Source organism: Leptodactylus fuscus, chromosome 2 (assembly GCF_031893055.1).
Source record: "Leptodactylus fuscus isolate aLepFus1 chromosome 2, aLepFus1.hap2, whole genome shotgun sequence".
In the NCBI taxonomy this organism is placed as follows: domain Eukaryota; kingdom Metazoa; phylum Chordata; class Amphibia; order Anura; family Leptodactylidae; genus Leptodactylus; species Leptodactylus fuscus.
In genome coordinates, this window is record NC_134266.1 from 18,310,602 (window position 1) to 18,325,489 (window position 14,888).

At 42.3% G+C, this 14,888-nt stretch overlaps 1 protein-coding gene across 2 annotated transcripts in view; it reads left to right on the top strand.

Annotated features, from left to right (window-relative positions):
* JAM2 (junctional adhesion molecule 2) overlaps positions 1 to 14,888 on the top strand; it is a 79,542-nt gene that overhangs the window by 46,090 nt on the left and 18,564 nt on the right. For both annotated transcript variants that reach the window (XM_075263498.1, XM_075263499.1), the window contains exons 3-6: positions 1,327 to 1,443; positions 1,895 to 2,044; positions 11,238 to 11,428; positions 14,033 to 14,135. In XM_075263498.1, the coding sequence (XP_075119599.1) occupies positions 1,327 to 1,443; positions 1,895 to 2,044; positions 11,238 to 11,428; positions 14,033 to 14,135 (561 nt within the window). The remainder of the gene's footprint in view (positions 1 to 1,326; positions 1,444 to 1,894; positions 2,045 to 11,237; positions 11,429 to 14,032; positions 14,136 to 14,888) is intronic.

Genomic DNA, 14,888 nt, shown 5'->3' on the forward strand with positions numbered 1-14,888 from the left:
GTTCTGGTGACGCTAACCTATCTATCTGCAGGGCTGGGGTGATATACTGGTTCTGGTGACAGTAACCTATCTATCTGCGGGGCTGGGATGATATACTGGTTCTGGTGACGCTAACCTATCTATCTGCAGGGCTGGGGTGATATGCTGGGTCTGGTGACAGACTTCCTTTAAAAAGGTTTTCTAAATCCCAAAAACATTTTTTTATATGGATGACCAATTTGCAGAGTAGAACTTTAGTATCTGGTCAGGTAAAGTAAGGTCTGGTTGTCGGACCCCCACGATCAGTTAGTGATGGCCTACCCTGCGAATAGGTTATCCATATTCATCAGTACCGTTCCTCTACTATTGTGATACCATAATGAATTACCATCAGACCCTTGTACTGCTTTATTCTAATACATCTGTACATTTATGTGACCGGGCCCCCTGTGGCCCCATCCAGCACTATGGCCTAGCTCATTCTATAGCCTTTGCACTTACTGCTGGCCCTTTACATTGCCTGCTTACTTGTGCAATAACAAGCTGAGGACTGCTCGGTGACTTTCCAGGACTCCAGACTTATTAATTCATATTTCTACTTCAGGAAACCTTCAGCCTATTTTAGTTGTCTCCTTGCCGGCCGATTCCTCTATGTCAGCAGTGATATAACAGCAAGGTCAGGCTGCCTTCTGCTGAAGCTCCACATTACACAGCCCTGCCGGGTAACCCTGGATAGACAGCTCAATACTTCAGGGACCTGGTCGCATCATCGCAGGACAAGGCCCGAGTCTTTGACATTATTATTTTATTATTGTTATAGCTCCAGGATCTTAAAGTAAAATCCGTAACGGGGACCCCACCGACCGTGTGCCATATAGGAGATCTGTGTCGTGTCCTTGGCACCCTCTAGGACTAGGACTGTCCCGTATGGACATGCTGTGGGATTATCCCATAAGGACATTCTATGACCTAATATAAAGGGGTGGTCCCAAATGGATATGCTATGACATAATTTAAAGGGGTTGTTCCACATGGGCATGCCGAAACGCAAGTGGAGACCCTACTTACTCCCTAGTCCGTGAGTGTATAGGATTATTTCTTGCAGAATCTGAGAGTGTTGGAGGAATACGGTTGTAGTCTCTGGATTCACAAGGACTAGAAATGGGTGAAAATCCCGGGTCGCTTTCTATTGACACAAATGCCATGAATATATATATATATATATATATATATATATATATATATATATATATATATATATATATATATATGTTCTGTACCCCAGGCTGAAATCTAGCTCTGGAGTCTTACTCTATTCTTGACTCTGTCTTCCTTGATTCCTTACAGAAGCGACCCTCACCTGCAGATACAGGCTAGAAAAAGATCAGATCGTCCGGTTAGAATGGAAGAAATTGGATCGTAATGGAGACGTCTCCTTAGTCTACTTCAATAACTCACTGGCAGGTAAAGCAAGGAGAATGCGTCACAGCAACCGACCACAACTACCCTCTAAAACTGAGGCCTAAACCGAGGAACAGCTTAAGGATATCAAAAATGCCTCATACAGGGTTATAGACTTAAAGGGATTGTTCAGGTCTTAGGATTGTATGGTCTATAAATATCTCATTGGTGGGGGCTTTGGCTGTCCAAGTATAAAGAGCTGGACTTTAAGGGAGCCTTCACACGGAGTAAACGCGCATGTATTTTTGCAAAATACACGTGTAAAAATAAGACTCCCATTGACTTCAATGACACGTGTAAAAAATATCATTGAAGTCAATTGGAGTCTTATTTTTACACGTGTATTTTGCAAAAATACAGGTGCGTTTACTCCATGTGAAGGCTCCCTAATATTGGGAATACCTATAAATCCAGATCCGCTGACTTGTCTTCCACACTCTTTACCTTCATGCAGATGAATTGGAGAAGCGAGCGAAGATGATGGGCCCCAATATCTGGTTTAGTAATCTCAGCAGAGAAGATTCAGGGAAGTATCGCTGTGAAGTCAGCGCACCTCAAGACAAGAGGATCTTCCAAGAAATCGTCATTCAGTTGTCCGTATTAGGTGAGTGCAATCTGCAGTGTATAGCGTAGTCTTAAAGGGAGTTGGAGAGATATGGTGAACCCTTAAGAACTGGTGACAGTACTGAATGTAGGAATGGGAGAGCAGTGTAAACCTACCTGGGGTGCTGGTCATGGTTGTGTGATTGGGATATCCACATTGCTGAGGAGTCGGCCCCTTCATGACTCTCTCTACTAAAAGTGATGCAGGGTATTTTTTTCAATGAAGAGAAATGTAAATCCCATCAATATTTGGTGTGACCTTTACTCGTTGGAGGAGAAGTCCTGGAAGTGATGATACGGCCCCCACAGATATAGCCCTGATCTCATCATCATCCAGTCTGTCTGGGATGACATGAAGAGAAAGACGGATTGGACAAGACTACATCCACAGAAGATCTGTGCTTAGCTCTCCAAGATGGCGGGAGTAATTCTAGTCCAGTGAATCCTTCTGGGGTCTAAATGTACAACCACCAAGGCCAGAAGATTAAAAACTAGTTACAGATGTGAAAATATTTGCACTTGCATTCAGATTTCCATTCATGTGGTCCGCTTGGGGACCCCCGTAACGGAAACCTATACACATTAAAAAGCGGTTACCAGAAGGAAACCCATGGATCCACGGACTATAATTGGGTCCGTGTTGTTTCTGCACGAAACATGCAGGTAGAAAAAGTGCTGCCTGAAGGACATTTCTCTGTGTGTTTCGTGCAGAAACCACACAGACCCTATTATAGTCTATGAGATCTGAGGGTTTCCCAGGTCCAGTGGACCCCTCAAATGGAAACCCAAACGCTGATCTGGACCAGGCCTAAGTGTCCTGGTCCCTCACCGAAACAGCGCCGATGATTGCCACAAAGACATGTAACAATGTTTTAGGTGTGATGGTATTGTTTTCACATGTGAGCTCGGGCTTATGGCACCGGTCTGGGCTGCCAGTTGTTGTAGAGCTCCAGCTGGTGCGTGTTGTGACTGCAGTAACCTCGGCATTCTCTGCCCAGCATTCCGGAGAACAGACGGGCAGTGCCATAGTAACCCGCAACGCTGCTTATAAAGACCCTCCTACCAAGGCTTGTTCAATAAAGAGGGGGCCGGGGCATTCACACTCTTTATAGTCCTGCTATAGGATGCCCTCTAGTGGCCTGTTCCATCATAAATAATACTGGCTACTTTAAAAAGTCGTCATCATCATGACCGAACTTGTGACAACAGTACCTCGTCTTAAGTAAATCTAATCTGGACCTCAACCCCATTGAGACGCCCTGCCAGAGACCTAAAAATCCCGAATGTCCTTGAATGACCTCCAAAATTCCTCCTGAGGCTGCAGAAGACGATCCCTGCAAGTTACTAGTTCTATAAAATGCTGCATCATAGGGTGCACTTACTTATTTCATGGACCGGTATTACATTTGATGTCTGTTTAGAGGAATTTTTAATTGATGACCTATCCTTATGAGATCTGACACCTTGGACCCCCGTGGATCAGCCGCGCCCTTCCAAGTCCTGTTCGTATGAATGGGCTTGAGTTGCAATATCATATACAGCCATTATATAAAGGTACTGACAAACAGCTGTTCAGTCGGGGTACCGGTTTTTCCTAATCCAACAATCCCTTATATACAGCAAAGTAAAACATTGCACATTACCTTATAGTTAAACTGACTTGCCATTCGGGACTTAATTCGGCCTTTGGCATCTGTATAAATCTGCATGTGGTGCGCTCCCTAGTGGTGACTTGAAGTATACCATATTGTCATTGTACCCTGATATCGCCGGTCTCTACATGCAGGACCAGGAATTGCTTTTCAGCTAAACATGAGTTGGGTTTATAGATGACGTATTTCAGGCTAGGACTATTATCAAACCAGATGACTAACTCCTCTCTGCTACATCTGTGTATTATTACGTGCTCGGTGGGTCTTCAATGAAAGTATCGGCCTGTCCTGCCATTAAAACCTTCTGTTTCGCATATTTTGTACTTGACATAATACAATTGCGCACCCCGGCCTTAAAACGTCCAAGCGAAATGTTGTAAAGCTTTTTCTTGCCTTAAATATGTGAAATCTAATCTGCTTCTTATTCTCAGGTTGGCAGATTTCCCTTTTGTTTCTCTTCCAGGAAAATATTCTTCTTTTTCTCTGTTAATCTCTCTTTTAACATTCTGGACAAGTAAATGTAATCATTCCTGTAAATGGTTTCCTCCAGTTGTCTTCAATCTGTGTCTCTCCAGCTGTGGGGAGACTCCGACCCCCAGTATGTAGTGTAAGGAGCCACGAGAGACCCTGAGTGTAAAGGGGGTTTCTGGGACTTACTGATTGGTCATCAATCCTTAAGATAGGACATGAATTAAAGATCATCAGGGGTCCGACACCTGGGTCCGCATCAATCTGCTGTTGAAGAGGCTGCAGTGTTCAGTTCAGCGCTGCAGTTTCTTCAGTACTCACCAAGCACATTTGTACAGAGGTTGTGCTTGGACTAACCTGCTAGAAGAATAGTGAGCACAGCTCTGGAGTATAATACAGGATAAGTAATGCAATGTATGTACACAGTGACTGCACCAGCAGAATAGTGAGCGCAGCTCTGGAGTATAATACAGGATGTAACTCAGGATCAGTACAGGATAAGTAATGTAATGTATGTACACAGTGACTGTACCAGCAGAATAGTGAGCGCAGCTCTGGAGTATAATACAGGATAAGTAATGTAATGTATGTACACAGTGACTGCACCAGCAGAATAGTGAGCGCAGCTCTGGAGTATAATACAGGATAAGTAATGTAATGTATGTACACAGTGACTGCACCAGCAGAATAGTGAGCGCAGCTCTGGAGTATAATACAGGATGTAACTCAGGGTCAGTACAGGATAAGTAATGTAATGTATGTACACAGTGACTGTACCAGCAGAATAGTGAGCGCAGCTCTGGAGTATAATACAGGATGTAACTCAGGGTCAGTACAGGATAAGTAATGTAATGTATGTACACAGTGACTGCACCAGCAGAATAGTGAGCGCAGCTCTGGAGTATAATACAGGATGTAACTCAGGATCAGTACAGGATAAGTAATGTATATACACAGTGACTGCACCAGCAGAATAGTGAGCGCAGCTCTGGAGTATAATACAGGATAAGTAATGTAATGTATGTACACAGTGACTGCACCAGCAGAATAGTGAGCGCAGCTCTGGAGTACAATACAGGATGTAACTCAGGATCAGTACAGGATAAGTAATGTAATGTATATACACAGTGACTGCACCAGCAGAATAGTGAGTGCAGCTCTGGAGTATAATATAAGATGTAACTCAGGATCAGTACAGGATAAGTAATGTATATACACAGTGACTGCACCAGCAGAATAGTGAGTGCAGCTCTGGAGTATAATATAAGATGTAACTCAGGATCAGTACAGGATAAGTAATGTATATACACAGTGACTGCACCAGCAGAATAATGAGTGCAGCTCTGGAGTATAATATAAGATGTAACTCAGGATCAGTACAGGATAAGTAATGTAATGTATGTACACAGTGACTGCACCAGCAGAATAGTGAGCGCAGCTCTGGAGTATAATACAGGATAAGTAATGTAATGTATGTACACAGTGACTGCACCAGCAGAATAGTGAGCGCAGCTCTGGAGTATAATACAGGATAAGTAATGTAATGTATGTACACAGTGACTGCACCAGCAGAATAGTGAGCGCAGCTCTGGAGTATAATACAGGATGTAACTCAGGATCAGTACAGGATAAGTAATGTAATGTGTATACACAGTGACTGCACCAGCAGAATAGTGAATGCAGCTCTGGAGTATAATATAAGATGTAACTCAGGATCAGTACAGGATAAGTAATGTAATGTATGTACACAGTGACTGCACCAGCAGAATAGTGAGCGCAGCTCTGGAGTATAATACAGGATAAGTAATGTAATGTATGTACACAGTGACTGCACCAGCAGAATAGTGAGTGCAGCTCTGGAGTATAATACAGGATGTAACTCAGGATCAGTACAGGATTAGTAATGTAATGTATGTACACAGTGACTGTACCAGCAGAATAGTGAGCGCAGCTCTGGAGTATAATACAGGATATAACTCAGGATCAGTACAGGATAAGTAATGTAATGTATGTACACAGTGACTGTACCAGCAGAATAGTGAGCGCAGCTCTGGAGTATAATACAGGATATAACTCAGGATCAGTATAATATTAATAACGCAATGTGTATATAAAATGTTTTTTTGTATTACTATGTAGACTATTACTTCATGTCAGCATATACCTGCTGTCCAGAGGTGGACATTGATGGCGCATTTACAGCATGACAGGGTAATAGTAACCACCTGACAGCACTAAATTCAATTATAGTTGTCAAGCGACAATCTGCTTCTTGTACAGTGACCCCTTCCAAAAACACATCACGCCGTAGCACGCTTCATTACATAATGGAAATGTTGGCAGTTCATGCAGAAAGGAAATCACCTATCTTCCTTCCTTGGAAGAGAAAATACAAGACAAATTGAACAAAACAGACTAAAATGTATGAGCGATGCAAGCCGGTGCAGAATTAAAGTGCAGCCAGCCCCTGCCTTCAGCCTAAAGAGGACCTGTCACCAAGTACACAATGCTAAATACCAGGCCGCCGTCCACTGCCGCTGTGCCCGGAATAGTTGGCCACTTTATTAATCTGTCCACCTGTTTGAAAGCAGTTTCTCTAGAAATTGGGATCCAGCCCAGGAACTAGCTACCCAATATCTAAGGTTATGGGATGGGATTGGCCCCTCTCTGAAGGGCCCATAGCAGCCACGGGGTCTTCCTTCATGGCCTGTTTACCGGTTACAATGTGTTCAGCTGCACGCTTGCACAATACAAGCTGCTGTCTATGGAGCCTGCAGAGCAGTAGAAGGAAATGGCTGCAAAGGGAGGAAATCCAACGTAGACCTCTTAGGGAATTCATCCAGAGACTTACAGTGTATCTGTCATTTCATTTGACTCCTGAGAATATGCAGTTATGTGTGAAGGAATGTAAGACGTTGCGTTATTTCTGGGCATTATATGACTTATCTCCTTCAGTTTTTAGTAGTTCCCCCTTTGCATGTTATAGCTGGAGATTGTAGTTCTCTCTGAGCTGGTGGGTGTAGCTACCTGCTATACACTGCCCACAGTAAGTACAGGAGAATCCGTACTGTAACCATCTCTCTTACATGGAGAGAGCTCTAAGATCATGCAGGACATATATAGAGAAGTACTGACTTACTCTGATTGTGATGGTAAGCCTCCTATTTAGCTCCAGCATCAGACTAAGACTACCTTGTCTTATGTCCTGCATTGTCTTCATACTTCCCTCCCCTCTCCATAGACTTCTATAGACGTGTCTGAGTGATGTCACCTGCAATCCATCTCAAGATGGGTATAGCAGAATTTCTGAGTAAAATTCAGTTTTTCAATTAGAGGGGATGAGGAATTACTCTTTAGAAGTTTTTAATAAGATCTTTTACTATTGATTTATGTAAAGTTTTCTGAAATGACATTGTTTATTGATATATAGGAGTTGTAGAGATTGCGGCTGCACTCTGACTGATCTTGGAGCGTGCGGGTTCCTAAGTGTGTGAATATTTGCGGAATATGTAGCAACCCGATAGAAGAGACCGGGAAATGAGAGAAATAGGGACACTGGCTGTGCCACCTGCCAGGCCGGGGACGCTCCTTACTCTCTCCAGGGCTGAGGGGGAGGAGGGGGAAAACGCCAGGAAAATAGCACATCACCTTATGTTTAACATAGAACATATAGGAAAAGACAAACCAGACAACCTGCAGGTACCAATGACAAAAACCAAAATATAGCAGCTCACTCTGGGATGCTGCAAATATGTCTGCAACTTGTTTGGACTCAACTGGAAGTGCTGCTATTATACTCTGGAGTCTTTTCAATAAGCAGAGACCCAGAGGAGGTACAGACAAAGCGGACTGGGAATCTGGTATTCTTTCCCAGCGTCCGGTCCATTTGTGGCATCTTCTCTTACATCATGTGTCCTGGGGTCACTACTGAGGTCTGTGGGGTTAGCCGATGTCACAATGCTTTGACCTAGCTTAAGGACGTTGGCGTACCCTACCGTGATTGGACCTCAGTAGTGACCATTGAGCACATGACCCCTGCGGGTGAAGTCCAGATACCCAGGAAAGGTGAGTACTAGAGATGAGCAAGTAGTACTCGATCGAGTAGGTATTCGATCGAATACTACGGTATTCGAAATACTCGTACTCGATCGAGTACCACTCGCTATTCGAATGGAAAAGTTCGATACAGAACCAGCATTGATTGATGAAGCTCCGGGGTATATTGACTTTTGATTTTGACTAGGTCCATTGTAAAATAAATATTTATGCTGCCAGCCGGAGAGGAAGCCAATCTCTAAAAATAAAAGAGGAGGGGGATTTTATTGAAAATATAAACATACCCAGCAGATGAACGCTGCGCCATTTTTCATTGGGATCCTGCGGAGACATCACAGGGCGAGCTTCATTTATCTTCTAGGGCTTTTATAAATGTTATTTTCAGATGAACAAATATTTTCCTTCAGAGCGGCATCTTGGGTGAAAGAAGTAGTGAGGATGAATGGTCGCATGATGGGAAATGGTTCCCGTACCGGACGTTGGCATCTAGCGTAGGTTTACATTTCAGCGACACTTTCAGGTTTGTAGATACATTCTTCACAATACATTAAACTCTTCAATTTCGTGGAGTTTCTTAGGCCACCTGCAGATGTTGTGGATTTTCTGCAAATTTTTTGCACAGACATTTGCAGGGAAAATCTGTAGGCATGTTGAGATGTTATCCACTTCTGCACCAGGACAATTTCATTGGTTCAGAAATGAACACATTTTTGGTTTTTGGGGGTTTTTTTTGGCTGTACATAGGGCTTTATTTTTGCATTTTTTTTTCTTTTTTATATACAAATATAATAATAGTAATTAATAAGTTTAAAAAAAAAGTGAAAATGTGTCTTTGTCATGTTTGGGGAGGGTTGTGGGGGGGTTATTACAGGGTCAGATGGGAGCCACAGCATAGCTGCTGTCAGGCTGTTTGTAGGATTTAGTTGTTGTTGCAGTTATAGTAGTTGTTGTTGTAGTAGTTGTTGCAGTTTTTGCAGTTGTCGTAGAAGTAGTTGTTGTAGTTGTTGTCGTAGTAGTAGTTGCTGTAGTTGATGCAATTGTTGTAGTTTTTGTTGTTGTCGTAGTAATTGTTGTTGTCGTTGTAGTTGTTGTTGTAGTAGTTGTTGTAATTGTTGTTGTAGTTGTATTAGTAGTAGTAGTTCTTGTTGTAGTTGTAGTAATTGTTGTTGTTGTTGTAGTTGTTGTCATAGTAGTAGTTGTTGTATTAGTAGTAGTTGTAGTTGTTGTTGTTGTAGTTGTTGTCGTAGTAGTAGTTGTAGTAGCAGTTGTTGTAGTAGTAGTTGTTGTAGTAGTAGTAGTTGTATTAGTAGTAGTTGTAGTAGTAGTTGTAGTAGTTGTAGTAGTTGTTGTTGTAGTTGTTGTCGTAGTAGTTGTAGTAGTTGCAGTAGTAGTTGTAGTAGTAGTAGTAGTTGTTGTAGTTGTTGTCGTAGTAGTTGTTGTAGTAGTAGTTGCAGTAGTAGTTGTATTAGTAGTAGTTGTTGTAGTAGTAGTTGTTGTAGTTGTTGTCGTTGTTGTAGTTGTAGTTGTAGTAGTAGTTGTAGTAGTAGTTGTTGTAGTTGCAGTAGTAGTTGTTGTTGTAGTTGTTGTTGTAGTAGTTGTAGTAGTAGTTGTAGTAGTAGTTGTAGTTGTAGTAGTAGTTGTAGTAGTAGTTGTAGTTGTAGTAGTAGTTGTAGTAGTAGTTGTAGTTGTAGTAGTAGTTGCAGTAGTAGTTGTATTAGTAGTAGTTGTTGTAGTAGTAGTTGTTGTAGTTGTTGTCGTTGTTGTAGTTGTAGTAGTAGTTGTAGTAGTAGTTGTTGTAGTTGCAGTAGTAGTTGTTGTTGTAGTTGTTGTTGTAGTAGTTGTAGTAGTAGTTGTAGTAGTAGTTGTAGTAGTAGTTGTAGTTGTAGTAGTAGTAGTTGTTGTAGTTGCAGTAGTAGATGTAGTAGTAGTAGTAGTAGTAGTAGTAGTAGTAGTAGTTGTTGTAGTAGTTGTTGTTGTAGTTGCAGTAGTTGTTGTAGTAGTAGTAGTAGTAGTAGTTGTTGTTTTGTTTTTTTTGTTTTTTAAATATATGTAAAGTTCTATCATGAAAAATTCTCAAAAAATCTCAAAACTTGATTTAAAAATCTAGCATTTTCTGACAACCCCTTCCCTTTAAATAGTTATATCCAAAGGTACATCTCTGGAATAGAAGGTGGACATAGCCGGTCAGCTGCCAGCCGTATCGCGTCTGATAAAATATGTGGATGAGAAGGACACAGGAGCGATGTCTGATATGTTGCCTAAGACTATAATTTCCACTACATGATTTCTCAAGATTGACACCATTTATTTTCAGCATCATTCCCTCCCTCCTGTAGATTGAATTTCCCAATATGTTCACATTGTGCCAGTTTTTGTGATGCGGTACCCTTTTGACTTTGTATCTATAATTTTTTTTGTATGGGATAACCTATTTTTTGTGACCTGAAATCTACCCATAGGCTGCACTACTATTACCTTATAGCTATAGGGAACACTACCAAGGGTGAAGGATACAAAATGTACATAGTATATGGTGTACATACACAGCAGTGTACTAGGTACTATATACAGTGTAACTATGATTTTATTTCATTTGTATACAGACCTTGGGTACAAGAGGATGTTAGGTCCAAGACTAACATGACTATAAATAATGCAAAAAAAAAAAACCAGTATATTTGTGCTTAAATAGATGGACTGCTTTATAAAAAAAACACTTCATATATCCTATTAGGTAATTCTTTGTTTTAGAGTCCATCATGTAAAATCTCCAACATCGACCTAAACCAGAATACTGGTAGAAAGAGCGGCACAGTCACTGGAGGACCCAACACGTCCATGGATTACAAAGACAGACTATTGATTACATTAGGACATCATGTAATGCTTCACTTCTCCAGTGGTGGCACTGCAGGGAAATTGGACACTTGCTGCCTGATTCCTCCCTAAACTACAGCTGATTTCTAAGAGTCTAAGACTACTATGAAAATGTAATGACGGCTTTTTCTTTACATACAGTGGCCCCTAGCGTCCCAATATGTGACATTCCTAGCTCGGCAACGAGCGGCAGTGTGGTGGAACTCAAGTGTCGTGAGAAGGAAGGAAATCCAGCATCGGAGTACAAGTGGTATAAGAATGGTCTTGCCATAGAACGGAGTGCCAAAGCTGTCAATTCATCCTATAAAGTGGATAAAGCCACCGGCACTCTGGTAAGTCCCGTGACCTTTACCTATATCTGCCATCTATTATACCTTCACAAACTACAGGTGGCCATATTGCTTGATAAAAGTGGAAACTGTCAGCAGGATGGCTAATCCTTCTGTTATGACATCTGTCGTATGTTCCTATAGACTAATTACGATGAAGACCTCATGGGTGTAATTACAGTACGTTAATTATACAGTCCTGGAAAGGACCTGTCACATATCGCCTACCAAGTGGTGACCTCTCCATGATGTCATATGACCCAGTAATCTCATGGAGACCACCACTTTAGACTGATGAGTCAAGTGACAAGCATGTCAGCCGCCGTGCTAAAAGTCTATTTCTATAGAACTAGGGAAAATGGTGGGTGTCTTCTTACAATCAGATGACTGATTAATACTTTGGGTGAAGAAGAGCACGAATAAAAGGGGGTGCTGTGATGGGAGCCAAATCCAGGCCTTGGGGCCTGAGCGGACCAGAGATGGAAAGACCAGTTCGGATCAAACCAGATTTGATCCGAATTTTGCAAAAGTTTCAGGCTTGACCTGAGCGGACCAGAGATGGAAAGACCTGTTTGGATCAAACCAGATTTGATCCGAATTTTCCAAAAGTTTCAGGCTTGACCTGAGCAGACCAGAGATGGAAAGACCAGTTCGGATCAAACCAGATTTGATCCAAATTTTGCAAAAGTTTCAGGCTTGACCTGACCGGACCAGAGATGGAAAGACCAGTTCGGATCAAACCAGATTTGATCCGAATTTTCCAAAAGTTTCAGGCTTGACCTGAGCCAAAACTTTGCGAATTTGACACCCAAAAATAACTATTATACTCTAGGGTATCTCTCGAATACAGGAGGAGGCCTAGGAGAGGTGCAGAAACATAGTGAATACTGATGCTCAAGTTGAGCTCCTCTTCTGGCCTTCTTGGCAACTGACCAAATGACCATATGAAAGCATCATGATGATGGCGTGCCCAATGTGACCCTTGAGGCCCAATCACAGATCTCAGTGGTCCCCGGGGCACTCAAAAGGCCGGAAGAGAACCTCAATGGAGCGCCAGATGCTATAAGGATTCTCCGAAAAGACGAGGAAAGGTGAGTCTATTATGTTTACGCACCTCCACCTGAAGTCTGAAGAGTACCAACGTATTAGCCCTTTGAGTTTGTGAGGTACAAGTTTGGCCTAAGACGAATCTTTGAACTGAACCACCCAAACCCCATCTCTAGAGGGGATCCAATGACACAAAGCCACATTAGAGGTAATAATTCAGTGTTTCTGGTATAGATTATGACTCGGGGCCTAGTAGCTTCACCTAAATTGCATCTATATAGAGAACCGTGAAAATGTCCTAATCTAAAAAAAACTGGCCCGGGTCACAGGTTCTCCATAAGCAAGAACTAGCTTCATGAATTGTGAATTGGTGACTTCTCCAGACCGGACCATATAAGTATGTTGCTATAGCTCGAATGTATTTAACACTGGAGTTTATTTTTGACCTCCACCCCCAGTTATACCGGGCCCGTTGGGTGAGGCAGAACATACATGGCAACTGGCAAGCACTAAATTAAAGACCAAACCAAAAGAGAAAATATCATAAGGGACTCGCATAACTAGATATATTTATCACATTGCTTGCAAGGTGCTGGAACAGTGATCTACTTCATATCTTGTGTGGCCACACGTCTCCACGGAGGTCCTCTGCTTGATGTATATGCTTAATGCATAGTGTCACAGGGTGGTGGGAAGTTCTCATGTACTATGGTTGTTGATTCAAACCAATCCACATATAACAGGTATTCTAGAAAGGGGTGATATCGCCTAGATAGCCCCTTTCCATATGTAACAGCAAATTGGGGGCTTCTTATTAACGGAGGACCTCTTCCTCTTCTGTGAAATGGAAACCTTCTACATCCCAGCAAATTCCCTGGAGGACCCAAGCCTCGATTTATCCATGGATGCTCATTTATTTTAATAATGGACATGTAATACCACATATTGTCCTGTAGTGGCCGCTGCAGGGGAAAGGTATAACTAGACTTTAGAAGCCGGATCTTCAGCAATCATCGGATTACCTGGCTAACATGGCCGTATGCAACAACCTTTATAGAAAGAACAAAAGGGATGGATAACCACCTGATGGCCCATGTGTGAACCAAGCCTGAACATGGCTATAGACATTCAATGTTTGATCTTGGACATATTAATTTGATAATGGCGCGCAGAAAGGAAACCTGGATCCAGCATTAAAGATTTTACCTGTAAAATCCTTCTACCGCCCTCTCATCAAATAACTAGTATTTCCATGCGGAATAGCTAATTTTCTATGGCCTACAGGGCTTAGGATCCCAAAAATGGGCCTGATTTTTGTTTTTAGAAAAAGCGCCACTAATAGGGTGTATCACTGAAGTGAATAGGACTGAGCTGCAATACCAGTCGCCGCCATTGACTAGAGTGGCGCTGTTTCCGGAAAAAGAAATAAAATAACATGGAATGTATCCATTTACTGGCAGTAACCGGCTTTACTCTACAGCCCTGAATTGACTTGTCACCGTTTTAATTAGCGCCAGGGACTATTGATCGCTGTAAATCACAATCTGTCTCTTCTTGCAGCATTTCAATACGGTTACAAAGGAGGATACAGGAGAATATTACTGCGAGGCTAATAATAAGATCGGAAAACCACAGAGGTGTCCAGCAAAGAGAATGCAAGTGGGTAAGTAACCTGCCGCTATTCGGGGAAATGTCAGGTAGTTTCTATGCTACCCCGGTAGTTACACCCCTGCTGCATATCTTGCTTAGTGTATGCATCTCCTATGCAGATCTATGTATAGTCAGGCACATAACAAGCAACCCCATAGGTGTAACCTGTAGTCAAGTCCCTCTGCCCCCTCTCCTAAGGTTTGTAGGGAACTGTATAACACACGACTGCAAGATCAGACTACCATGGAGACTATAAGACAGTCTTACAATTAAAAGGGGTTAATAAATAGATCTGATCGTTCTGCATAGGAGCCAAAGCCGTGCAACCCCTTTAAGTTATAATGCTTTTAAAGGGGCTTCTTGACTAGGATAAGTCATCGATATGTGAACGGAGGAGGTCTGACGACCAGAACCCTTACAAATCATCTAGTTGAAGAGGGCGGCAATACCAAGCACAGCACCATACATTGCGTAGAGGCTGTGCTTGGTATTACAGCTCAGCCCCATTCACTTGAAGCTCCTGCTATACCATGTGATTGAGGCTGCAGCGCTCCTGTGTACCATGCCCTCTTCAACCAGCTGATTGTTGGCGGTCCCAGGTGTTGGACCCCCACCAACCACATATTCTAAGGACCCAGAAAACCCCTTTAGGCTAAGGCTTCCACGTTGCAGAAAAGTAGCTTTTTAATTGCGTTTTTTTTGAGCCAAAACCATGAGTGGATTGAGCAAAAGGGAGCAGTATAAGACCTTCCTATTAGAGATGAGC